Source organism: Poecilia formosa, unplaced genomic scaffold (assembly GCF_000485575.1).
Source record: "Poecilia formosa unplaced genomic scaffold, Poecilia_formosa-5.1.2 Scaffold311, whole genome shotgun sequence".
NCBI lineage: Eukaryota > Metazoa > Chordata > Actinopteri > Cyprinodontiformes > Poeciliidae > Poecilia > Poecilia formosa.
The window spans coordinates 324240-349836 of NW_006800250.1; the positions used below are offsets into that span (position 1 = coordinate 324240).

Sequence of the window (25597 nt, forward strand, 5' to 3'; positions counted from 1 at the left end):
TCTTCATCTTCTCAATCATATGTAGCGAGTACCAACCCTACCAGGAGTTTCATGAATGCTCCTGGAGGTTTTTGGAAACTTCAACTGTTAGACTTTGCTCTGGTTTTTTCTCATTTTGGTTAAGTCTGGACTCCAGAGGTCTTGTGATTTCTGAAACGTACAGCAAAGAAACCACAAAAGAGAACCAAAGAAACGTGCTTCCATCGAGGAAAAAGGTAGGTAACCTTGTCGGACAAAGCAAAGAAACCAGAGACGGCAGCCTGGTCTACACCCACGTTGCTGTACAGTTGACCCCAGATTAACCTCTCAGGTAAATATAATCCTCTGCATTGCTTCTCAGTGCTGTAGTCAATGAAAGACGAGTGTGGAAATAGAAGAAAATGGTCCCAGCACACTGACCACTATCGAGGCCTTCCAGATCTCGCAAAACCCAAAATACCGGTGGATTGATCCGGCTTTGTCTTCGTTCTATGCCTCTCTATAGAAATATAAGCACTGATGCAAATGTATAATGCAGCCTGGATCCAGTTCATCTTCTGGTCAAAGTGTGAACAAAATGTCAGCAGGTTCCAGTCCACAACTTCATGTGGAGGAGAGGCCAAAGGGTTAAATGGCTAACAACAGGCCAACAGCAATCGATGAGGTCACTGAGCAGAGTTTGAAGTTAAAACACTGACCTCCTATTCACATACAGCAGGACCAGCTAACGTCTCAAGCTCTCTGCAAGGAGAATCTGTATTAACGTAACTCTGGCAAAAGCTCTGGTGGTGAGCCGCGCCGCTTTGAAAACACAGCCTCACCTTAAACCCTCTCAAAGCCCTAAAACAACATGGATGCTGCTGCCAGGAGCAGAGCTGGAGCCAAGTGAGAAACGCTGTGAGCTGACGGCGTCGTCAGCCGAGCAGCTTTTGTAAAGATGGTTTTTGTTCTCACTCTTTTTGCTTTGTAGGGTTCAGACGAGGCCGTTTTGTCAGAACTGACGTTTCCACTTTTGCTTTCAGCATCTTGTGGTGAAACCTGATGAATCAGGCAGTGAAAGGAAAATATCTGATGGCAACAACAACAACAACAAAACATTTGCACTTCCCCCACCCTTTGTTTTGTTTTAATCGCTTTAACATTTTTTTTCACAACTTTCCCAAAAAGCAAGACATAAAAATAACTTTTCAAATTTAGATTAAGAGTTTAAGATGACTTTGTGTCTAACAGTTGAAAAACAAAATTATGGAAATAAAGTTGCTTTTAAAAAATCTGTCATTTCTGTTTGATTTATGTCAGTGGCGACATAAGGGTTTAGTTTTTTTCTTTATTTCGGACAGACAACGACTCAAGATTTTATTTTATTTTTCTAAAATATGGATGTAATATATTTTTACTCAAAAATCTAATTCTTCACATTTTTATTCATTTTAAAACGTATTTTAGATGAAGGTTAATCTGGGTGACTAATTCCTTGCAACACTTAACACCAAAAGTAATAATAGTACAAAAAAAAAAAACATTTTTACTTTACTCTGTAGAATAATTCTCTCAAATATTTCACACTTAGTGTTTTTTTTTCTCAACCAAGCTGCTAATCCATCCTTTTCTTTCTGACCCTGATCCCTTTTTTTGTTTTGTTTTGGTTTCTTTACTTCTGGGTCGCAGCTGCCTCATGAAGAACCTGTGGCTCCTCACAACTCCTCAGACGAGTCGCGCAAGATTGATCCGCAAATGTTTGTTTGATGCAAATCCGAACAAATCCGCCGCTGTTGGTGGACATTGCGCAGCGCTTGTTTGCGCGTCTTGACGCAAACACGTTTTTGATGTTTCCCCGTTCGGCCGATATTTATTCAGCTGTTGCGAATCTGATCTACATAAACAGAGGCGAGGGCAGCAGCTGGACGCTCTCCCTACAGGCAGAGAGGCCCGGATCGATCAGGCCGCTGATCTGATCAGATTTAAAGGTTTTTTTTTTTTTTTTTTTTTTTTCCCAGCTCCTTGGCCTTTAAAAACGACGCAAACTCTTACTCGTGACTTTTTGTTTAGTTTGAAGCGTTTTTAAAAGCGTCATTTAGCTAGAAATTAAGAAAGATAGTTTCACCTTTTTTTGTTATAATCGTTTAAAAAAAACATATCCTTAAAAATGTATATCTTCAGAGTTAATCATAACTTTATAAAGCGCATTTAGTCAAATATGCTTTATAAACATATTTGGCAAAAATAAAAAAAAGCAGGAGAAAAAGTTTGTGGAGAGAAAAAAAGTTGCTTTGTTAATACACCCATGAATTAAAAGGTTCTTCCGCTCTCTGCGGCCTCCTGACACCATCATTATTATTATTATTATTATTATTATTTTGGTTACCTCTCGCCGTTTTTCTGTTGCCTGTGAGAATAAACGCATCAAACACACTCTTACATGTGACCCCCCTAACCTGGCCCCACCTCCGTAATTACCGCATCAGAGGCCCCGAGATTCCTGCGGGTTATTTTGGAGAAACCAGGAGTAATTATCACGCAATTACTGCGCTGCATTCAATTACGCCTCAATCAAATGTCTTCCGGCTTCGCTTTTTTTTTTTTCTTTAAACGGCAGAGTCAAAATAAAAATAAATAAATACCATTAGCCTCCCTAAAGCAAGGAGAGACGTTAGTGTTTCAATTTAAGGCAGGCAGAGAGGATTAAACATCCGCTCTCTAAAATGGAAATGCGGGCCCTACATGCGTTCAAGGCTTGTTTTAATTACGCACTAATTTGCATTTACCCCGCTATAATTAGAGAGAAACAAAATAAACAAGCCTTTAAATAAAAGTGTGACTAGTTCAAATGAGAGAAAACAGCAGTGTGGATTTTGTAATTTTCGGATGTACAAGCATCTATAAATAAATAAATTATTTAAAAAAAAAAACCTCCCCGCTGGGAGTCAAACTGAGACAGAATCCACTTATGGAAAATTAATTTGGACTTAAGGGATCTTTATTGGATGAACATGTATGCAAGTGTGGTTGCCTTTAAGATACATTCAACATCTCACTCTCTTTTGGAGCATTAAATCCACATTCCCCCTCCCTCCAGAAATAATAATAATAATAATTAAAAAAAAATAAAAATAAACCACAAAAAAAAAATAAAATAAAAAATACTTTGACCCCACAATTAAGCCAAGTGCTGCGGTTCAAACATGTCCAGTGTCACCACAATGCTCCAGAGAGGAGATCTGGTTGGAAAATGTAGAAGCTGGAATAACGTCTGCATCCGGTCTGATGTCTTTTTTCCCCACCTTTTGTTAAATCCAAGACATCCAAAATTTTTAAGTATTTTTTTTCTGAATAAAATCCCATGTGAAAAAGCGCAACTTCATGGCCAATTTATCATCTTTGGAATATTTAGAAAGATTTACATAGCATGTTTTTTTTTTCTCCCAAAGTTGTTATAAACAATTTTAAATTCAGAAAAAGGAAAACAAAAAAAACAACAAAAAAAAAATCTAAACATGGTCACTGTAACTGACCCAAATAGTATTTACATATTTCAGCTCCGTGACGCAGCTGACTAAAAATCTCTGTGGTCCTAAAATAACAAATTTGAGAAATAAAAACTGTACAGAATCTGATAGGGTTGGAGGTAAAAGGGGCAGGAGGGCAGTTTGTTTCCCCGTCAGTGCAACGGAGGGGAAAATATTCCTCCCATCCAGAGGGCTGGTGGTCGAAGGAGTTTGTCCGAGTCGTGTTTTGTAGAACAGTTTAAGCTCCTCCACATTTTTAGAAATGTCCTCAAAGCTGCTCCTGATGCTCAACAGGATTTTTTTTTTTTTTTTAATTTTTTCTTCGTTTTTTTCTCTATCATACGGAGGACAAGTGGGGAGAAGAGCAGTTCGACAGCTGAGCATGTCGTTATGGTTCATAAACTCTTTGTTTTTAATAACAAGCAACAAACTAATAGAAGAGGGGGCAGCAGGAAAAGAAGCCAAGAAGAAGAAAAAAAAAACGTTAAAAAGCTGATCACAAGACCTGGAACCTCCAGGAGGCCTGGTCTTTGTAGTCCAAGCAGTCCGTGGCGTTAAAGTTGAGTTTCCATGACGAGGCCGCCGTCTGCTCTTTGTAATCCAGGCAGTCGGAGGAGTTGAAGGCCAGGCCAGAGCCGCCATAGGCCTGGTGGTGGTGGTGGTGGTGGTGCCCTGACGACTGGCTGATGTGGTGGTGTGGGTGGCCGGACATGGAGGAGGCCGTCATGGGGCTCAGCTGGTGGGGGTGGTGGTGGGAGTGCATGGGCGCCAGGTAGGAGCCACAGTCTACGCTGCTGAAGTAGGAGCTGGAGGGGCCTGGGTAGCCCTGGCCGTAGCCTGGCGTCTGGTTGTAGGACATGGGGTAGGAGGTGGCGGCGGCGGCCGAGCCCGACATGGACCGCTGCATGCAGGAGGCGTTGGACGGGGGTCCCGGCTCGGGGAGCGGGGCGACGGCAGGTGCGGGGGCGTTTCCCGGAGAGATGGCGGGGCTCCAGATGGAGGAGACGGTGCTGATGGAGGTAGAGGTGCTGCTGAGCGCTGCGGGGCCCGTGTGGTTGGTGGACGAGGTGGAAGAGGAGGAAGAGCCGGCGCTGGAGACGGCGGGTGGGGTGAACTGACCGCTGCTCTCTGAGCCAGTGCTCTCCCGGGCCGGAGAGGACTTCTTCTTGGGCGGCCTGGCTTTGGCGCTGCTGCCGCTCTGCTGCTGCTGGCGACACTTGGCCCTCCTGTTCTTGAACCACACCTGTACGCAAAAATGCACGCAAAAAAAAAAAAACACACACACAAACCAAGCGGGAGTTACCAACCACCATGAAACAAATAAAGGGAAAAACTCCTAGGCCATGCTGGGAGTACATTATGGAGGAAAATTGAGGGTTATTATCCATCAAGGTTCATTTCCACCTCGGCCCCTTGGCTTGGATCAGCCAGGGGTCTAATTTCATACCTGGTAGACGGCTCTAAGATAACAGGCTATTGAGTTTCACCACACAGTGGGGTAACTCTAGAGCACTGAGAGGGTAGGATCTTGTAGAGCATTTTGTTTCACACACATATTCTGAAAATAACTCAAACTGTGAGACAGCGGCCTCGGTTCCCCCCATTATGCCTGTTAAGAGTAGTATTTGTCTGGCATTGTGCTGCAGCGCTTAAATGTGTGTGCAGTATTTCCAGGGAAACGTCTTATTCTTCCTGCATTTCAGATCAAATTACAGCAAACATCAACCTGCTTAAAATATATAGACCCAATACACTGTCAAAGTATGAGCATTCATGAACAAATCTGCAGGATATTATGAAGTTTTTCTGTTAGCTAAACTAAAGCAGTGCAGGTAAATCAGGTAGACCAATCCCCCAGCATAATAATCCACATCTATAGCCTCTGATGTAAAGTGGTTACAGTAACATTTCCCATTAACTAATGAGCCAATCTTTTACTGCCATTAATTAATTTAGTCATAAGTTAAGCTCTTATTGCTTTAGTGGCTAATTACTTGACTCAGAGACTGTCCAATCACAAAATTAATCTAAAATACTGTTGAAAAAAAAAGCTTCCTCATTCAGGTTTCTCAGATTTTAGTAATTAATTATTAATTGTTTTAAGAATGTGTAGAGAAGGGATTCTGTGACATTTTTGTGCGTGAAAATTAGGAAAATAGTAAAGATAATCTAGGATATAAACTAGCTGGCTAGCGGTAACGATTACTTGATGAATGTTCTGGATTAAATGACGTCACTAACAGTAAAAAATAATCTCATTTCTGCTTTTTACAATTTATCAATAATATTAAAACAGCAATTTTTTTCTGGGTGCGATAATAAAATATGTTTGCTATAAAATGAATATAGCCTAAAATTACAATTTGCTTCTTTTTTTTTTTTTTTTAATTATTCATCCCACCTCCTCAGTTCGGGATGTTGATTTCAATTCACCTGAACTCGAGACTCCGGCAGGTTGATCTTCAGCGCCACCTCCTCCCGCATGAAGATGTCCGGGTACCGGGTTTTGGCGAACAAAGCCTCCAGGACGTCCAGCTGCGAGCGGGTGAACGTGGTCCGCTCCCTTCGCTGCTTCCTGGGAGTCGCTGCGGGAAACAGGCGCGGCCCCAGAAGGACGAAATACGGTGAGCAAACGCTGGACACTCAGTCCACAGATGTGTAGTGAAGTTGACTCCGGTGGAGTGGAAAATAAAAGCCGAGCTGGCTAAAGTGCAGCCAAGTAGTTTCATTTGAACTCAGTCCCACTGCCTGAACATTTTAAATAAACTTAGAGTGTATTTTTTCAGACATTACCTACATTTCCCCCCAAATAAACACTCCACTGGGAAAAAAAATAAAAAATAGCGCGAGCAAGAACAGCAGCTAAATTAAGCAGCTAGCTTAATTAATTTCGCCGGTTCTCAAGCAGTTTAACAGCGTTAAAAGTGCCGGGGCTCCTACCTGGGTACCCCACCGAGGGGTGCAGCAGGTCCATGGCAGCGCCGCTCAGCCCCAGGCCATTGACCCCATAGGGGGGTTGTTTGAGGTAGGACATCATGCTACAGGCGGTCACTGCTCCACCCAGCTCAGGCCAGTGGTTCAGCTTCCCCCGATGCTGCAGCTTGACGGAGCAGGGGACCGACTCAAGTTACTGTATAGAGGATGATAATAATTATAAATAATAAATAATAATAATAAAATGTCTAAGCGAGGCCTTTTTGTCTGAAATTTGCCTGACATTTAAGCGTAAATATGGCGTTAATTGGTCTTACAAAAAATTACATTTTTATATTGTCCTGTTTTTGGGCAACTTGAGCTGAATGACAATTAAAAACAGACGCACAATTACAAACATCAAAATAAATATTTTTTATGTTTCCATGGCAGTAGGATATAAAACACAGGATAAATTGCACTGTTTAATCATCACGCTCTTTAAACACAAGTATTAGTCGTTTATTAGGACTTTCATGAGAAAAATAAACAAACGAAAAGTTGACGTGCGTTTGACAGCCTCCACATCTCACCTCTTAAAAACAACTTAAAAACAGGATTTATAATAATGTTCCTGCTTTAAATAGTGAAAGAGGATGAGAGAGGTGCTGGAGGAACCCTGCAGGTTCAGATGTAAAGTTCTGATTTCCGTGTTAATTTGGTTAGATTACTTAGACGACAGCAGCATTTATTTCCATTTATATGGCTGTAATTATCGACATCTTGCACGCATTTTCCCAGCAACCATTTTAAATGATACTATTTACAACTTAAAAAAATACTCTTTAAAAATGCATGCAATGCTCTATTAAACAAACTTTCACGAAAAAAAAACCCTGCAGCTCAGCCGAGTCAAACTCCAGTGTGTGTGTGTGTGTGTGTCATGGTGTGTGTTGAGTAGCTCTGCTCTGACAAAACACTTGCACGTTAATATGAAATATAAGTAGGTCACGAATGCGTTTGATATATTAATGACGCAATCAGAAGCCTTTCTGGAAACTGGTCCTTAGTTTTAATTTTTTATTATTTTCTTTGTTTTTTCTGGTCATTGCTTTGTTGTTTACAACCACAAGCAGGAGTCCCTGCAGCCATCTGCATTAAAACACACACAGGGAGGCATCCGTCTAAAACGTGCAGTAAATAAATAGAATAAATTAATGCAAACTAGACACATTTAAGTCCATAGAAATTTGTAATTTTGTAGACGTATTTAACGTGAAAGGTGTTATTTTTAAATTAACTCTACTTTGAATAAATTCTAGATAGGATAAAGATTCAAAACAACTCATTTGGACTCGTAGACTCCATAATTCCCCGCAAAAATCTCAACCCAAACACAGCCCTGCAGCGCAAAGAGTGCAAATTAAATTAGTGCGACTATTTCTAACAATGAGGGGCCTGACTGGCCGAACCGAAGCCCAGCCAAGCCGACGTGGATTGCAGTCGTGGCGGGCCGGGGAGCAGAGGAGAGGAGCGGAGAGGAGAGGACGACATCTCGGTGCAAATGAACTCCATTAGAATTTAGATTAGACCTCCGGGGAGAGAGAGCGAGCGCTTCACAAGGGCTCTTATCAGCGAAATAAATTAACAAAAAACCAAAACACGCCTCTCCAATTATCTACAGAGTGCTTCACACGCTTTAATGGCCAATTGCGCTCAGTAAGAGAAAAAAAAAAGAAGAGGAGAAAAAACTCAAAGGGAAGATTTGGAATTGAAATGTGAAAATTATCTGCACTCCTGGAGGAAAGTTGATTCGGCTGAAGCTGAAAGTCCTTCACTTTGCGGTATTAATTGATATATCTGCGGAAAATTCTTACGTAAATTGAATTAGATTCTGTCGCCAAAACTTAAAAAAGTTTAAGTCTTAAAAGTGAGAGAGAAATAATTAATAATAATAATAATAATAAAAACTTTACCTTGTTTTACTCCTTCCTTCCTTCTTTCCTCCCGAGCCCTCGGACCGCAAGAGGCGAGTAAAATTATCCAGTAGGAGGAAGCCTGCAGAAGAAGTCGCAGACTTGCTCAAAACCGAACAGTGCGCAAAGCCAGCGGCATCACGGGATATATATATATATATATATATATATATATATATATATATATATTTTTAAAGGAGGCGCAGACGGGCTCAGCGCGTCCTCGCCGCGGTTCCGGGCGTTTTTACGGCCTCACAAATCAAACTCATTTGCTTTTTTCAGGGGGGCTCGTCGTCGTCTGTCAGGCTGTTGAAGGTGATTTCTAATGGAGACGGATGGAGATTGATCACCTTCTCTCCGCCCCGCGCCTCTATGAGCGGAGGATCACCTGCGGGATCCGCCTCCCGCAGCCAATCACAGAGTGGCTGCGGCCGTGACGGACGGCGCGGGCCGCCAATGAGCTCGCGGCGGCAGACATTGGGGAGAGGGAGAGGCGAGGCGAGGGGAGGACACCGCCCCCTTTTCTCCCACCACCCACCCCTCCACCTCCCGCTGCACCTCCTCCACGGACAGATCCCGGAGAGCAGGGGGAAGAAGCTCGGAGGCTTTTATAGAAGATGGAAACGATTCAGAGGCCCGCAGCAGCAGCAGCAGCAGCGGGCCTGCCGCTCCGCTGTGAGTCAGAGTGAGTGCGCAAACTGGAACGGACTGAATCGAGAGGGAGATGCAGGCAAAGAGGTGACAGAACACTTGAAATAAAACTGAACATGTGGGATTTTATTTTCTTGACAGAAAACGCCATTGTTGTGTTTTTTTAAGCGTCACATCATCTGCAAATGTGGGATTTTTCTACCAAACATGAAGAAATAATGGGGGGAAATTTGCCACTTTGAGGCTCAAATCCACTTCTGTTTATTTTTTTAAATCTCCTTTGCAAAACTATTTCCCATCTTTAAAAAATAAAAAAGAAAGAAAGAAAAGTGGAGCGATGAAACCAGGCGATGAGAAGTTAAATTTACCCATTTTGATTTTTATTGATATCCCCTCCCTCTTTTCCCTCTCTTTTTTTTCCTCCTCTACACACTCACACACAGAGACAAATCTCATGAATATTAATGAGGTTTAATCCCCATTTAGAATTACATTTGAGGATGGTTGACGTAAAGTTTAATAGGAAAAGACCTCCAACTCACTGCGGAGGAAGCGGGTTAAAAAAAAAGGCAGAAGCTGCAGCCGCTCGAGCACGTTGATGTTTTTAAAAGCAAAACCTTTTAAGATGAATACGTTTGAATTTTCTGTCCATTTGTTGTTGAAGGTCAAAACAGAAAAAAAAAACCCGCGGATCTCTTAAATGCAGAATAAACAAAATGGAGTCAAGTGAAGGGGTGGAAATTACATCTTTACGCGTTAAAGCAGAGCACGCACGAGGACTTTGACTATACAGATAAATGCTGCAGGTTGTGTCGAGGCCTGCAGTGGTGATGCTTAAAAGGCGGCTTTTTTTTTAACGCAGCCGCTCAGGATCAAATCAGATCAAAATCAGACATGAAAGAAGCAGGGGAGAAATGAAAGGTGATTTGAAAGAGGTCAAACCCTTCCCCGCACCTTTTCTGCATTTTATTTCTGAAGTCCAAGCAGTCAGAGGCCCGCCAAAGATCCAAATACCAGCACCCCTCCTGTTCACACCAGCACACACACACACACACACACGAGGCTCCGTTAAATTATGCAAAAAGGCCATTCAACAAATATGGCCTTCCCAACACAAAAGAGACGGCTTATTCTGACATTTCCCCTCACATTTCTTGTTTTTTTTCTCCCCTCTTCCTTTTCTCGATGCGAGACCTCCAGATAAACCCCCCTGAACAAGTATCAAGTTATCAAGTTGCACCAAGCTTTTTGTAATAAGAGCATTTTGTCTAATCCCAAATTGCAGTTGAATTTTCTTAATGCTGAGCTGGTAAAGCCTGGGATTAGAGCGGAGGAGAGGAGAGCAGGAGGGGGTGGGGGGTTGAAAAGTTTTGTCCCTTCAGCCGGGAGGATTGGAAGAAGCTCGGATCTGCGGGGATGTTGTCGGTGCTTATTAAAACGATGATGCATAAACCTCAGAGTGGCTTGTTGCGGGAAGCTCCGGGTTCCCGTCGCACGGAGAGCTCCGGAGCTCCCGGCTCCCAGCGAGCTGCGGAGGCCGAGCGGCGCGCAGCACCTGTCGGGGGAAAACGCAACGAAGGTCCCGCCGAAAGGAGAATGGATCCAGATGTTTTTACCACCCGTTTATATATATTTTTTTCCTGCAACTGGAACATTAATAAATTATCCATAACCAGCAAGTGGCGCAACAGAGGTAAGTCAGAATCATTTCAGGCGTTTGTTTATTGCCAAGTGTGCGATTTGAGCGCAGATTTGAGAGGTGAATTTCCAAAATGAACCAAACCGAGCTCAAAACTTCGACAAAAAGTTCAGTTTGCCGCCTCCATAATTATGGATATTTTAAAAAGTGTTTGAAAACCGAAACAAGTTATAAAAGATTAAATTTACTTTAAATGTGGAGTATTATTTTAACGTCCTCACAGCCAGAGTGTAAAACAAAGCGCCTCCGGGGACGCACCGTGCGTAATGTGCGCGCAAAAAAAAAAGAAAAGAAAGAAAAGAAAAAGTCGGTCCCAAGCAGAGAAGAAACAGATCAACAAATTAATCTGAAAGTATCAGAGAAGCCGAGGAGGACGTCTGCTGTCACAACCGATTTCACCGCTTTCATCGCGGATGGGAGGGCTGCCTGCGGGGACGGAGCGGAGGGTTAACCCGCGCTCATCCTGCGTCTGCGGCCCCGTTTTCCAGAGACACGTTTCACAGGTCACCTCGGTTTGACATCAGGGAATAATGCAGCTTAAAAAAAAATCTGTCATCTTAAAAAGGTAAATATAAAAAGAGGTAAAATTTTCTCGGTTCTCTCCAGGTCGGCTCAGGAAACCGGGACAGAATTAAAAAAAGAAAAAAAAAGATTTGTTTTAAAAATATCCTTCAGTTGAAACTGTTCAGAGTGAAATTCTCAACACAAATTTATATAAAACAGCAGGAGATTTGAAGAAAGGAAGCTGATGAAGGCCACTTCATCAGCTGACAAATTGTGCAAAATGAACCCAAAACAGACAAATAGTGGAGCTGAGATCATAGTGAACAATAAAACATCTATAATGCTCACCTTAAAAAACCTAAATCTGCTTTAGAGTGACATAAAACACGCCACACACCCTGCTGTGGAGTATGAAATCATAAGGACTTTATTACTGGAGACTTGGGTTATGACTGGAATAAATAATTAGATAAATGTTCACAGGTAAAGGACATGTGGAGCTCTAAGAGATACAAATGGAAGCAACATTTTTTTCTCTCCTCTTCCAACAACAATAAATAGGAACCAAAATTAGCTGAGCAAAAAACAAAAAAACAAAAAACAAAACAAACATGAAACGTGACAGAGTACTCACTCACAAGCAACAATAAATAATAAACATATCTGTTGTTCAGGCTGTAGGGGATTCAAAGGAGGATCCAGAAAGCAGAAAAATGAAGGAAATATACAATGACCTTTTTTTTCTTAACTATTTCTTTTGGTTTCAAGCCAAGACAATAGTAATAATAATAATACTAATAATAATAATAGTAATAATAAAAAAACAGGAAAGATTTATGCAAGATTTATAAACAGTAATGCAGTTAAGATATTTTACAAGTATAAAGTGAAGCAACTAAATGTCAAGTAAGCTCAAAAAAATCACGTCTTGTTTCTTTTCTTCTTAAAAAAAAATTTGAAGATGATGATGATGATGGGAAATGTTCCCCTCATCAAACCCAGTTGTGTTGTACCTCTGGTGTCCTCATTCTGCTCTGCGCTCTCCATCTTGAAAACATATTTATATTACGTAACGGTACCGTTTTTGTTTTGTTTTTTAATAACTGGGAGTTCAAATGCAAAAAAAAAAAGAAAAAAAAGTGGAAACTGTGATTCGATAGAAAGTTGGTGCAAAGTTTGAGTCTCTGCTTGTCAAAGTGGACTAAAAACCTCGTCAGAATTCTACGAGCTGCTATGAAACAATAGGAAAAGTGAGGATATTCATGATGATACATTTCTTTAATCGGCTACATTTTGTTGGTTTGATCACTGAAGGACACACTTCTCCTCTTTCTTGGCCATCTTGCCTTTGTTCTGCTCCAGCGTCCTCTCCAGGTGCTCGTCCTCTGCCTCGGCCCTGTGGACCACAAACATCAAAACGTCACGAGTCCCGAAGGAGGTGTGTGTGTGTGCGTGTGTGTGTTGGTGCTCCCGGCTCCCTGTGAGCTGCGGTGTGGTGGGGGGATGAAGCAGTGCCATGGTGGATTCGTGCCAGGGGCCACACTCTGACCTTTCACCCTTCCTGGCACCACAGATCTGGAAGAGATCCCACCCCCAAAGGTGGGGTCGGATCGACCGGAGTACCAGAGGGGAAAAAAAAAAAAAAAAAAACGGGCACCGGAGGCCTTGAAAGCCCCTGATTGCTTGAAACCACTTTCATACGTTTCTTGATTGTTCTGTAAGTAACTCACTCTTTCTCCTGGGCGTCCAGGTCCCGGACCAGCGCGTCCCGTTTGTTGACCAGTATGACCAGTTCGTCCAGCAGGAGCTGCTCTCGTCTCTTCTGGGCTTCAGTTTTCTGCCAGTCTGCAAAAATCAGAGGAAGCTTCAGACTTTTGACACCTGAAGGAAGAAAACGTTACGTCACACCGAGTGGAAAAAACTGCATCTCTACAAAACCAACGTCTTTAAAGAGAGACTCCCAACTTCAGGAGTTTGAACGGTGAACCCGCGGGTCAAAGGTCGTCCTGTTGGACCGAGCTGAGGATCGGTGGAGACACACTCTGTTCTGAGCAAACGTCCTTGAAGCGTATCGTCACAGCGATGTGCAGCTTTGACACGCATGGAGATACAAGGACCCACGCTCCCACAGGACCATACTGCCACTGTGGATGTCCAGGTATTGATCAGAGAACTGAAAACGTTTGATCAAACGGAAATACTCGTGTTTCAGCGGGAATGAAGACATCATCTAGTCTTGTAGTGATGATTTGGGTGAAAATAATTAGTTTTCTGATCAGTTCCTTTAAATAAACAAGCAGGTGAGGCCCCCCAACCCCCCTGACTCTAGCCTCAGTTCTCTAGGGACTTTCCAGGAAGGGGCCCCACAGGGCCCAGGTGGGACCTGATCCAAATCCCCTCAGCCTCCCCCAGGAGGGGGGCTGCCTACAGGGGAGCACCCACTTCCCCCTGGGGCTCAAATATCCGCCTCGGCTCTATGTTCAGGCACCACCGGGGGCAGCGCTACGCCCTCATTTAGCCCCCCCCCAGCCACCCCGCCCCAAAAAACACGAACATCATCACAACGTTTTTGTGTGATTTAAACAAATCCTCCACGTTTCTCCAACACACCCTGATCCGAAGTCGCTTCGGCTGAAGAGCGCCAACGTCAGAGTGTGCAGATTTATTTGGCTGCTTTGCAGCTTAAGGAGAGCAGGATATCTTCGGCTTCTCTGCAGCCCCACACACACACACACACACACACACACGCACGCACGCACGCACGCACACACACACATCCCAGAGAGAATCCAAACACAGCTGAAGCACCGCACTGCTTCTGTAGACTAACTTCTCTCTATCAACATTGATCCCAGAGGAATAGGAATGTTGTGAATTGTCAGTCCTAAAATACGTGAGCTTTATTAAAAATAAATATCCACCCCCTGACTCCCCTCTTGTTGAGTCAAATTGCAGCAGTTAGACTGTGTGTGTGTGTGCGTGTGTGTGTGTGTGTCTGTGTGTGCGAGTCCTGCTGGGCCCAGTGTGTTGGTCCTGAAAGGTTTGCTCTCTCCTGATTGGCCCTGCTCGTGCCTTTGAAGTCAGCTATAGAGCGAAACAAACACACTCCCAATATTTGGCTCTCAGCGTCTTCCGGCAAAATTACAAAATCTCACAAAATGTTTTTGGTCTCGTTTCCACCTCAAATGTCTTTGCACAAGACAAAACTCAGTCATAAATAACTTGTTTAGCAAGATATGAAAGCTTGTTTTCAGTCAATAATCCCTCATATTGATGAAAAGGGTTTAGTTCCATTGACAGATTATTTTGCTTATAACACAGGAAAATGTCTTGTTATAAGTGAAATAATCTGCCAGTGGAACTGATATGTTTTCATCAATATTAAGAAATTAACCCAAGCTCCTATTTTTTGGTGAAAAGTTACATACAAGTTGGTTTTGTCTTATTTCAAGTGAACTAAGACATTTGCAGCAGCAAGTGGAGCAAAAATAGTTTGTGACATGTTGTGTTTCTGCAGTGCCTTTATTAAATTTACTCTGAGTCGTCAAACTCCTCAGAAATGTGTCTAAACTTGCACCTGAGCGCTGTTAGTGTCTTTTTTTTTTTTTTTTGTTTTGACTCGAGCGGTAATTTAGGACGGAGAGAATGTGGGCTTATCTGGGACACGGTGAATTCGATGAGTCATCAGGTTTAGATAATTATGCGACAGGAAGTCGTCACACCTCTCCCATGCAACACACACACACACACACACACACACCCGATACGCCGGCCCACAGAAAGGGAAGGAAAAAATTCATCTGAAAACTTCCTTCCAAACCACAAAGGTTTAAAAATGTTCTCCTCCTTCAAAGCAGTGGTGAGCCAAAAAGCCAAACCCTGGTTGATTCCTGAAGGGGAAGAGCTAAAGAGTGTGGAGGTGTAGGAGGGGGGAGAGGGAGAGGCGTCAATCAAGTCCAGCAGAGCCCCGCCCCCCTCATTAGGAAGGTAAACAATAAAAAGAGCCGATGAGAGACGTGACCAGGCAACACCAGAGCGGGGCAGGCTGGGTAACTGGAGACAGAGGAACAAACAAAACACCCTGCAGCCCCCCAATAAGCCCCGCCCCCTCCATCAGAGCGAGAGGGAGAGAGAGTTGGAGGTAGTGGGAGGTTCAGGACTAAGGAGGTGTTCAGATGAACCTCACTGAGCGCGCCAGTGGTAACCATGTGAGCCTCGGCATCACACACAAGAATGCGCTGGTTTAAATCCGTACAAAACCCTCGTCTCCGCCCCCCCACTCCCCCCAACCCCACGGCTCTCACCGCTGCTAAATTTATTCAAGAGCGCAAACTGGTCCGAAGCCCGGCGAGACTGTCCGGCATGCAGCTGCCTGCCTCGCTCTCCTGCTCAAACCAAACACGACGACAAAACGTCAAAGCAGTTGGAGCCGAGATCTCCTGAGAATTTTCTACAAGCCACAAGCGCTGAAATATCAACGGATTTCCTGTCGTTCCTCAACCCGCTTCATGACCAAAACAAAAAAAAAGGCCCCGCAAGGCTGCGGCTGGCTGAAGGCCGGGTAGGAGTCAGGAGACAAAAAGTGTCAGTGAAGGAGAAGAAAGACGACGGGCAAAGGAAAACGTCTGGTAGATCAAAACAGATCCTTCCGCTGCATCACATGCAAAACGTAACGGAGAGGAAAACTAATGTTTGTTGGTAGAATCTTCAGGAGTTCAAGCTTAGAAAAATCAAACCAGGCCTGAAAAGTTCAGCAGTTTTACACAAAACCACAACTTTTTTCCATGACCGATTCAGTTTGGAAAACGCAACAAGATTTGTAACATTTAAAATGGTGTTGAAAACAAAGTGTCAACATCATCACTCCAATCTACGCCATTAGAAAGACAATACTTTTTACTAAGTTATTCTAAAGAATACAAACTGCTTTGATCTGGAAACAATGATTGAAAATCAATGATACAGGAAATAGAATTAAATGTGTAAAATGTGCTTTTTGTTGAGCCTTCACAGATTATACTTTATAGAAAACTTCCATTATTTAAATAGATTTTTACACATCATAAATCCATTAAAACATTAAAATCAATGGAAAACAGCTGGGAAGAACATTTTTGTCTTCATTCAGCAAAGGTGTAACTTACACAATTTCACTAATATATATTTTTTTTAAAGTAAATTTTACTGATGCAGGCATAAGTGAGTGTTTGAGAAACTAAAGTGTTCAACTAACGTTGCAGCTAGATGCAGAAAACTTATTAGGAAACAAAAGGAAGCATCAACAAGAATCATGAATAGAAAGATTTTCCAACTTATAGATGTGAATCTGATTGGAACATTTTTATTATCCAGGATAAATCCAGAGAACATTGTCATCCAGATGTTAGATCAGATTAAACCTGGGCTGGTGTGAGATTCTCAGGTTAGGATAAAAATACCACAGCGTTACGGTATTTATAAAAATAATTAACAAAACTGCTCAACAGTAATTTATTTTGCTCAAAACTGAAAAGAAACTATTTTCTACACAATAACAAGCACCGTTCTTATTAATGTGTAAGTCCACAGCAACAGGTGGGGGAGGTGCAATGCTGCACTATACCAACAATTTTCACTGATTTGAGAAATCTCTATACTTTAAACTGAACTGTAGAAACAATATGAAGAAAAGTGATTTTAAAACCTTGCTATAACTTGACACCAGCTACAGTTTGTTTTCTCTTGTAAAGAAAGAATCTGATTTGGATATCTAGAAAACATTTTAAAACAGGCGTGAAGCTGGACGACCTGCAGGATTTCAACTCCTGTTCAGAATGTTCACTGCTGAAAGATCCAACATGCAAATGATTTCAATCATATCTAATTTTAATGTTACATTAAAACCAATAACAGGCGCTCTGTGATTTCCCATAAAGACGTTTGTTGTCATCGGTTTCTGTCGACTCGGCGCTGAAAGAGTCGGCGACATCATCAAAAGTCGCCCATGTGATCGGATTGCATAGTGCACCTAATCAATCAGGGTCTGAAGCACACCGCCCCGATGTGTTACAAAGCCCAAATAGATTTACAAATGACGTGGGGCGTGTGTGTGTGTGTGTGTGGAGAGGGATAAGCTCCTGCATAGGATTACATATTGATTTTAAACATATAAAAAAAGGCTTATCATATCAAACCGTAACAGGAAAAACTCAGGGACCCAGCTATGCATAAATCCCTTTTATACAGCAAGAGGGTGTCCACTTTAAAACACACACACACACACACACAGTCCTTTACAGCGAGCCAAGACATCGCTTTGTGTGTGTGTGTGTGTGTGTGTGTGTATCCAAACATAGGTGTGAGTCGGTAAGCAGATAAAGAGGGCATAGTGGATCAATTTTGCGGCAGGGAGATGAGAGTGTGGCATACAGATGGCATTTCCCCGGCTGGCATCACCCCAACACGGTACAAGGAGGTGGTTATCACTGAGCATGCTCAGAATGACATCAGCGGCAGGCTGGAGATCTTCACTTGCCCCGATGTCTCACTACGCAGCAGTTTCTCTCTGAATGTCAAAGAGTTTCACACCTGATCTGCATCAAACTGCACCTTAGTTTTTTTCACACTCGGCTGCGGTCCCTGCCTGTTTGGCACCCTGGGCGAACCGCCTTTCCAGTGTGCTAGCTAGCCTTAGCATCAAAAGAAAGCAACTCAAATCCTGTTCTTATTACGAACATAAATGTGGTTAATTGGGCCCAAAAGAAACAGAAAACTAGATGCTTTTCTTTTGGTACCCCAAATGTGTAAAACTAATGTAAATGTTTGGCTCTAGGATACATAACATCTATTACAAAAAATATATATATAAAAATTAGACTGCTTTTTTATCTTTTTGGATCGTGAGAATTTTTAGCTTGACAATTTTGCCCCACAGGACAAATCGTTTTGACGCCCCTGTCCTCACAGTAAGGCGGTTTTGTATCACTTCTATTTAAAAACGGAATCAAATTTGACTTCTGCTAAATCAAGTGGTCGAGAAAACCTCCTGATCTAAAACTAAAGTGTTTATCTTTTCAGAGATTTTACTCCTTGTTTGCATATTTTCCCCACTCTTTGAGCTCTTCTTGCAGTTTGCATGTGCAGTCACAGCATCCGGTGTGACAGATGGAGGAGTGTTTGACTGACTGCAGGCATATATTTTTCCCAGCAGGGTGTGTGAGTGTCAGGGCAGGTGGATCACAGATGTGTTTTTCTCTCACCTTCTCTCATCTCTGTCTGTCTGTGTCATTGACTGGCCAACCAAATCAGCAATTACTCGCACTCCCGACCACTGCTCAATAGACCCGCCCGAGCACCAAATAAAAACTACACACCTGTGTGCTCCCACACACACACACACACGCATGCACACGCACTCAGAGGTGGACACAAACACACGGACGGTGACAGATCGTGGCACGTCGGCAGCCTTCCTGCCAGCAGCTCAGGACTATCTGTGTCTGCTGCAGAAAAGGAAGAGCCGCTGAATGTTAAGTGCTTCCCTTAGGGAGGAAAATAAGGCCGGCTGATAAGTTAGTCGGCTGCAAATCCAACATGTCCACATGAAGGCGGAGAGGACGGCAGTGACACGACACACAGCACCTTTCCACACACACACAATCTCTGCTTCCACACTGCGTACACACACACACACACAAATGTGGGCACATCAGACAAACCTGATATATCAAGAGTCGTCCACTCAGGGTCGTGCACCATTAACGAGACAAAACACCTGATGTCACAAAATGTGACATCAGGAACTGGTTTTCACTGTATGACGTGTTTGATGTTTTTATGTTTTTATGATGTAAAGCACTTTGAATTGCCTGGGTGCTGAAATGTGCTGTACAAATAAACTTGATTGATTGATTGATTGATTGATTGATTGATTAAAGGAGCACAGATAAGACCAGAAAAAACAAATCTGTGTAATTAGAAAAGTGAACATAGGGCTGGACAATGGATCAATAACATATATTGCGATAGACACATCTGATATATTTGATAATTCAGTAAACTCCAAACCAGAACCGCACAGCATTCTGGGGGATGTAGGCAGAGGAAAGGTTTTAGCTGCTCAACTTCTCACGACCAGCTAAGCAACATCAACTAACTCGCTCACTCTTTGGTTACCTAGCAACAACCAGTCGAGTTGTTGCTAGCACAGCAGCAGTTTCAGGTTTGGCCGCCTTGCCTCACGACTGCGTAAAAATAAAAGTAACAACGTGGAGAGAAAACTGGATGGAACAGGAGAGGTCATGTCACCAGTTTAGAAGTATTTCAGATATTTAAAACAAAAAGACTCAATTGTCGATAGCGACTGATATGAAAATATCATACAACATATCACAGTCGGCAATCATGATTTGTTTTTCAGCCCTAATGGAAAATGAAATAGAGTAAATTTGTTCAAAAAAGTCTGTGGAAGGAGAAAGCTTACTTGGAAAAATGTGGAATATTAAGAGAAAATATGTTTTTAGTAAAAGTTGCATGTTTATAGTGGAGCAGAAAATTCATAAGAGCTGAAAGTTGTAAAGACTGAATGGTTGAAATAGAACAAGATAAACAGAATTTGGACCAAAGAGGTGAATGAATCTTTTTCAGCGTTCACACCAATAAGAAGCAGAAAAAGGGAAGCAGCGGACATGGATGGGCAACATGGATGTAAAGTGGTGCAGTTTGGATACGCGTGCGCGCCCCTCTTTCTCCTCCTCCTCCTCCTTTTCATCAACCCCCCAACAGCAGCTCGGACCGCCTTTCTTGCTAATTACAATTGATTTATTATGGAGCAGGTAGCTTATCAGGTGCCCGCTGAAATTACAATGGCTGTCCAAAGGCCGGGAGGGTTTGTGGAAAGAGGGTGGTGGTGGTGGTCAATGTCAAAAAGTAAAATCAATTAGCATTGATTGGCAAAAGGTTCATTTTCCCCACAGAGGATGCAGTCGAAGGGGATTAAACTTCCCTGGCTCTGCGACAACTTTGATGCAACACAATGGCTGCTTTTTCTCCGTTAGCGGCGCATTTAAACAGGCTTTCGGTATCAAAACCGCTGTTTCGCGCTGCACAAATCCGTCTCTCGACGCAGCTGTGGCCAGATTTCAAATCGAGCCTCGGCTAGTCAGGTCTGGCTAGGAAACAGATAGCATTGATCAAGTATCACAGAGTGAAATCCCTCACATCTTAATCCTCATCAAGAAACAGATGCAGAATTTAAATAGTTCTGCTTCAGGCCCAAAACGAAGGAAGGAAGGAAGGCTGAGCACGACTCGAAAAAACAAAAGAGACCAACAATGAATGGGTGACCATGAACGAAGGAAGGAAGGAAGGCTGAGCACGACTCGAAAAAACAAAAGAGACCAACAATGAATGGGTGACCATGGAAGACATGGGCTGGTTAGGAGTACTGAGGTATACACACGTTTTCAATCAGCTCAATGTTGCTTTAATGCCAGAAACAAATAAAGGTGCAAGTGAAAAGCAAAAATACTGAAAAAGAAATTCTAAAATTTGTTGTCACTTATTCCAGAAAGTGAAACTCATCTACAATATAGATTCATTAACCATAGAGAGCAACATTTCAAGCCTTTATTCCTTGTAACTTTGTTGGCTTACAGAAAGTGAAAACCCAAAATTGAGTGTCTCAGAAAACTGAAATATTACATAAAATCAATTTAAAAAAAGATCATATTTCAAAATGGAGATATCAGGCTTCTGAAAAAGAAGTCCGGATTGCTTTCATAGCTGCCTTCAGGTCTGCCATCTCCTGTTTTTTTTTTTGGTAACCTCTATGGGGTTAAAGGTCATGGGAGTTTGCTGGTCAATCAAACATAGTACCATCATGGTTATTAAATCAGCTCTTGGTATAATTTACAGTGTGGACCGGAACCAAGTCCTGCTGGAAAATGAAATCAGATGAATGGGTGGCACCATATTTAACGTTTTCACAATATTTTACGTTTCTGAGATGCTGAGTGTTGGGTTTCAATTATCTATGAGAGATATTCATCAAAATTACAAGAAAGCTTGTTGCTGACATCTCATCTTAGTAAAACTACTTTCAGTATTGGTCAGAAATATGAGGAGGAAGGAGTTACTATGTGAGAGAAACCTGAGGTCTTATACTTAACTTTGTGAGGGGTTTGAAATCCCCTTGTTGGAGAGAATTTCGTTTGGTTTTCTAATATTTCTCAGTTCTTGTGCGTTCTGTACTGGTCTTAACACAGCAGCACCCTCCCTCCCCACCTGTTGCTGAGACCTTTTGGTCAGGAGGCTAAAAGAAAGTAGGATTTTTGCTAAGCAACTGTACCCTAGCAAAGGGTCTGATTAAGTAACCACCTTGTTAGAATCCCAGCTGAAGTTCAAGAAGCTATAATGTTCAGAGCTATAAGCACTGGGAAAAAAACAACAAAAACAAACTACGTTTAGCGCTGGCATTTACTCCATATCTGTCTTTGTAATAAAATCTAAACACCAAATGTTAATGCATCATTATTAAAACAGTAGGAATCTATATTATTTAGGCAGTGGTAGGAGTAATCATTCCTCTCTTGTTTTAAACAAAAGCAATTTAGATTATATTTTCATGATACTGTTAAAACTCTGGCATTTTAGCATAATAATAAAGGCTAATTTGCTTAACTTCATTGTTTCCCGTATAAAAGCAGCAAAATAAAACCTTAAAGTGAAACTGGGAGATAAAATCCAGCTGAAGTGAGTCTTACCCTCGATGGCCAGCATGGCTCTCAGCTCCCTGTTGAGCAGCTCAAACCGTCTCTCCAAATCATGCTCTTTCTCCCTGCGGCAAGTTAGAGCAAAAACACACACACACACACACATAGTTCATCAATATGTTAATGACTAAATCATTAAGTACTTAAAGAAACCTGCAATAAACATCGATTCGGCCACTCGCCCGAACCTTCTCCTGCCTCGCATTAATCTACTGCACATGACTGATACTGGTGGCGCTCTCACACAGCCCTGGGTCAAAGTGTTTGAGAAGAAGAAACGAGGAATTAAAGGGAAGCGCGGCGACAGGTACACGTTTTAGCGTGGGGTTCGTGTGTGTGTGTGTGTGTGTGTGTCTTAAATTGAATTCTTTCCTCTTTCAGCCATATTAAAAAATGAGCTAATTCAGCCCCTAATAGAATTTGTCCTTCACAGCCGCCTTTTCTCCTCGGCCCCATAAAGAGAGAACAGAAAGGGCTAATAATCAGCCCTTCTGTCAATTGGCCACTTTAAAAGCCTCCCCTTTCCCACGATATAATATGATTATGAATACTTCAATCTCCCAGCCACTCACTCTCTTTGAAATCCTGCAAATGAAGAAAAAGCCAATGTGTGTGTGGCTCCGATAAGTGTGTGTGTGCGCGCGCGTCTCCACCTGTCGCAGCTGACCACATACAAAGAGACTAGAGATAGAGTGGTGATTGCCACATTTCTATTGATTTCATATCCTTTCCACATGTAAATCAATGAGCGGATAGACAGAGCGGCTGAATGGAGTCGTGAGGACAACGCCGGCCTCCTGCGGCTTAAACGGGTTTCATCTGGTGGGTTTGACACCGGGGGGAGATGCTTCCAGGTTTCTAGTGTGTGCGATGCATAGATGTGCAGGAGGAGGGAAGGGGTACGTACAGCAGAGAGAGCTGGTTCTGTCTCCTGATCAGGGCGTTCTTCTTGTTGACCAGCATGAACCACTCCTGCATCATGGCCTCTTCCTCCTCCTTGTTGTTTCCTGAAAAGAAAAGAAAAGAAAACAAAACAAAAACAAACTTAATCAATCAATCATTTGGAAGCATCACAACTTGCAAAATCTTTGTAAAACAGACCCAGCAGTGGCATAGCAATCATAGCAGGAGAGTCACAGCTGAGGCATGCACAGAGCAAGTGGAGCAAGAGTTCATCAGAGCTGAACGTCCTGAGCGAAACACTCATGAGATTTTAAGACACACAGCACAAATTGTTTGCTTACATAGACATATGCACCAAAATCAGTCTCACTGCACTCTGAGATTGTCTTTGAGCAAAACTGGAGGAAAAAGTGAAGGAGTTTAACTATCTCACTTGAAAAGGTGTGGGTGATAAAACACCCTCTTCCACTATGGGTGTGATGCCCATGCGACGGATAAACCTACAACAGACTTGGTGTGTTGGATCTCTTTCTGCATCTGAGCATACCTCTCGTCTACGTTCCCACCGTGTTGACGGCTTCAGTCGGGGTGGGATTAACTCGGCGATTTAGCGCCTTTAAAGAGGAAAGCCTCTCACTGAAGAGCAATACATCTCCCACCAATCACTCAGCGGGCATTAAAAATAAAGAAACAAACAACAACAAGACTCTGGTGACTCTCTGGCATTCGGTGGGACGCCTTCTCAGCTCACAGAGAGCTAGCATAGCTTAGCTGCATGGCTACTGTAAGCTGGGGCTAAAGCTCCACGCGGTAACTTTCTTACAAGATGCAATGGGTCGCTAACAGCTGATACAGACAAAGCACGCTGAATGGAGACCCTGAGACGATTTCAATCGTGTCCCATAACAGCTTTTGAAAAACATATAATCCTTCAGGAGCGAAAATGCTCCAAAGGATGTTACAGGATTAGCAGGAATTGACATGAAACATATAAACCTCTTCTATCAGCCAGAAATGGCATTTGAGAATATGATTTCAATATTTTGTATTTTTCTTTCAGCTTTGGACAACTGATTCCAAATTGTTCTCACTGTATTCTGTAAAAGGAGCTGCAGGTTATTTGTCAAAATAACAAAAGTTGATGGTTTTCATTGACACTAATGCAGATTTAAAAAAAGTAGGAACTGACAGTTTTGCAACTGATTGTACTGTATTTGGTAAATTATTGGTGCGTCTCTGGTTCAAACTGATTGTGAATGTAACGTGACTCAGCATCGACTGTTTGCTGATGTCAAGGTATGAAAACATTTAAAATCTTCAAAAATGCTACAATTTCATACTATGCTGTGTCTGCTACAGTATTTAAAATCTATTTAATGAGACGTCAGGGTGGCTGGAGTATACTTTATGGATCTGTTCATGCACACTGCCAGTCAGCTGGCTGAAAGAAGGCTGAGAAAAATGACAAATGTGAACACTTGGATATATTTCTGGTTATGCAAAATAAAAGAATCTCCCACTCATCCCACTGGAATTGTAAAACATGTAAAACTTTCTGAACAAAATAAAGTTAAAATCTGAGTCAAACCTGTTAGAAAATAAAATTTGATGGCTGACAAAAAAAACAACAAAAAACCCCAATCTAAATAAGATACCAGAGTTATTTTTGGTCAGTCCCTGTATGCACACCTCTGTTACTCACTACGCACAGCGAGTATTGGGCCACAGCTTTACTGATGACAAAAGGAGGACGTGTGGATTTGTGTGCGGACACCGGTGAGTGTGTGGACATTTGTGATACACTGAGCCAGCAGACGTATGTAATTTCATTTAGAAGGAAAAGGGAGCGGAGGAGTGAGAGGAAAAAAAAAGAGAATGAAAAGGAAGCTTCAGGATTTAAGCGGAATTGGGGGCTCGTGGATTACTGTAGTCAACTTTGAAATGGACGACACTCGGAGGGGGGATAAAGCCTGTGCTGACAGGTCATTGTGCTGCCTCGAAGTCAAATAAAACAAGCAAATAATAATGGCAAATATTAAGCTCCTGTGACATTGTGGCGAGGCGGGTTGGAAGACGAGGGGGGATTATAAAGCTATATCCCCCACCGCTAGCCAGCCAGCAGCTACCAGCCAAACACCCGGTGCATTTCATGAAGACGGGGAGGGGAGGGGGAGCGAGGGAGGTCAGAGGAAACGTGGGATAAAGGGGAGGAGGAGGAAAAGAAAGGTTAAGAGGAAGGAGAAAGAGAGCGGGGTAGAAGGAGGAGAGAGATGGAGGGGTGAGCTGCACAGCATCCTCCTCTCCAGGGTTGACCTCTGAACTTCGGAGGCCACCTGACTCTTAAAGAGACAGAGTTTCACTGGACAAAGATGGTCACACCTTAACTTTTCATTCTGTCACAACATGTGTGAACCTAAAGCTGCGGTTCAAAGACATGATGTGTTCAGGCACCAGCTGGTGGAGAGGTCGTCTCAGGATGCTAACCTGATGGCAAACACTGTGGTTTCCCTTAGTGACAGAGCATGAACAATGTAACAATGATTCCTGCTGAAATACATGATTGTTCCAGGAGGGGAAATAAGTATTGAACACTTCAGTATTTTTCTTAGTTTAAATATTTATTTTATGCATGTAAATAAAATCGGATTACTCCGCAAATGAAGTTATGCGTAAAAAAAATTGGAATGATGTGACGGTAAAGATGTGCAATGTAAG

At 42.6% G+C, this 25597-nt stretch overlaps 2 protein-coding genes and 1 long non-coding RNA gene across 8 annotated transcripts in view; 1 reads left to right on the forward strand and 2 right to left on the reverse strand.

Moving 5' to 3' along the window:
• Window positions 1-2938: 2938 nt before the first annotated feature.
• On the reverse strand, window positions 2939-8854 carry otx1 (orthodenticle homeobox 1). Its single transcript, XM_007572929.2, has 4 exons — window positions 8375-8854; window positions 6426-6615; window positions 5919-6070; window positions 2939-4728 (listed from the first exon to the last, which is right to left on the reverse strand). Exons 2-4 carry the CDS (start codon window positions 6520-6522, stop codon window positions 3982-3984), a joined length of 996 nt encoding a protein of 331 aa, XP_007572991.1. The 5' UTR covers window positions 6523-6615; window positions 8375-8854; the 3' UTR covers window positions 2939-3981.
• Window positions 8855-11632: 2778 nt separating this feature from the next.
• Window positions 11633-25597, reverse strand: part of ehbp1 (EH domain binding protein 1) — a 167694-nt gene continuing 153729 nt past the window's right edge. For all 6 annotated transcript variants that reach the window (XM_016661104.1, XM_016661105.1, XM_016661108.1 and 3 more), the window contains 4 exons: window positions 22887-22986; window positions 21971-22044; window positions 12959-13073; window positions 11633-12624 (listed from right to left, as the gene is read on the reverse strand). In XM_016661104.1, coding sequence (XP_016516590.1) covers window positions 12534-12624; window positions 12959-13073; window positions 21971-22044; window positions 22887-22986 — 380 coding nt within the window. In that variant the 3' untranslated portion in view covers window positions 11633-12533. The remainder of the gene's footprint in view (window positions 12625-12958; window positions 13074-21970; window positions 22045-22886; window positions 22987-25597) is intronic.
• Window positions 12673-14529, forward strand: LOC107833031 (uncharacterized). The gene is made up of 2 exons (XR_001658744.1): window positions 12673-12827; window positions 12979-14529. It is a non-coding gene; the product is annotated as an uncharacterized LOC107833031 (long non-coding RNA).

Excerpts from the sequence above, each read along its gene's own strand:
- otx1 (XM_007572929.2), bottom strand. The coding sequence starts at position 6,522 with ATGATGTCCTACCTCAAACAACCCCCCTATGGGGTCAATGGCCTGGGG. Across the intron at positions 6,071-6,425 it reads CCCCTCGGTGGGGTACCCAG|CGACTCCCAGGAAGCAGCGA; the intron begins GTAGGAGCCCCG and ends TGTTTCCCGCAG. Across the intron at positions 4,729-5,918 it reads TGCCGGAGTCTCGAGTTCAG|GTGTGGTTCAAGAACAGGAG; the intron begins GTGAATTGAAAT and ends TTTTGCGTACAG.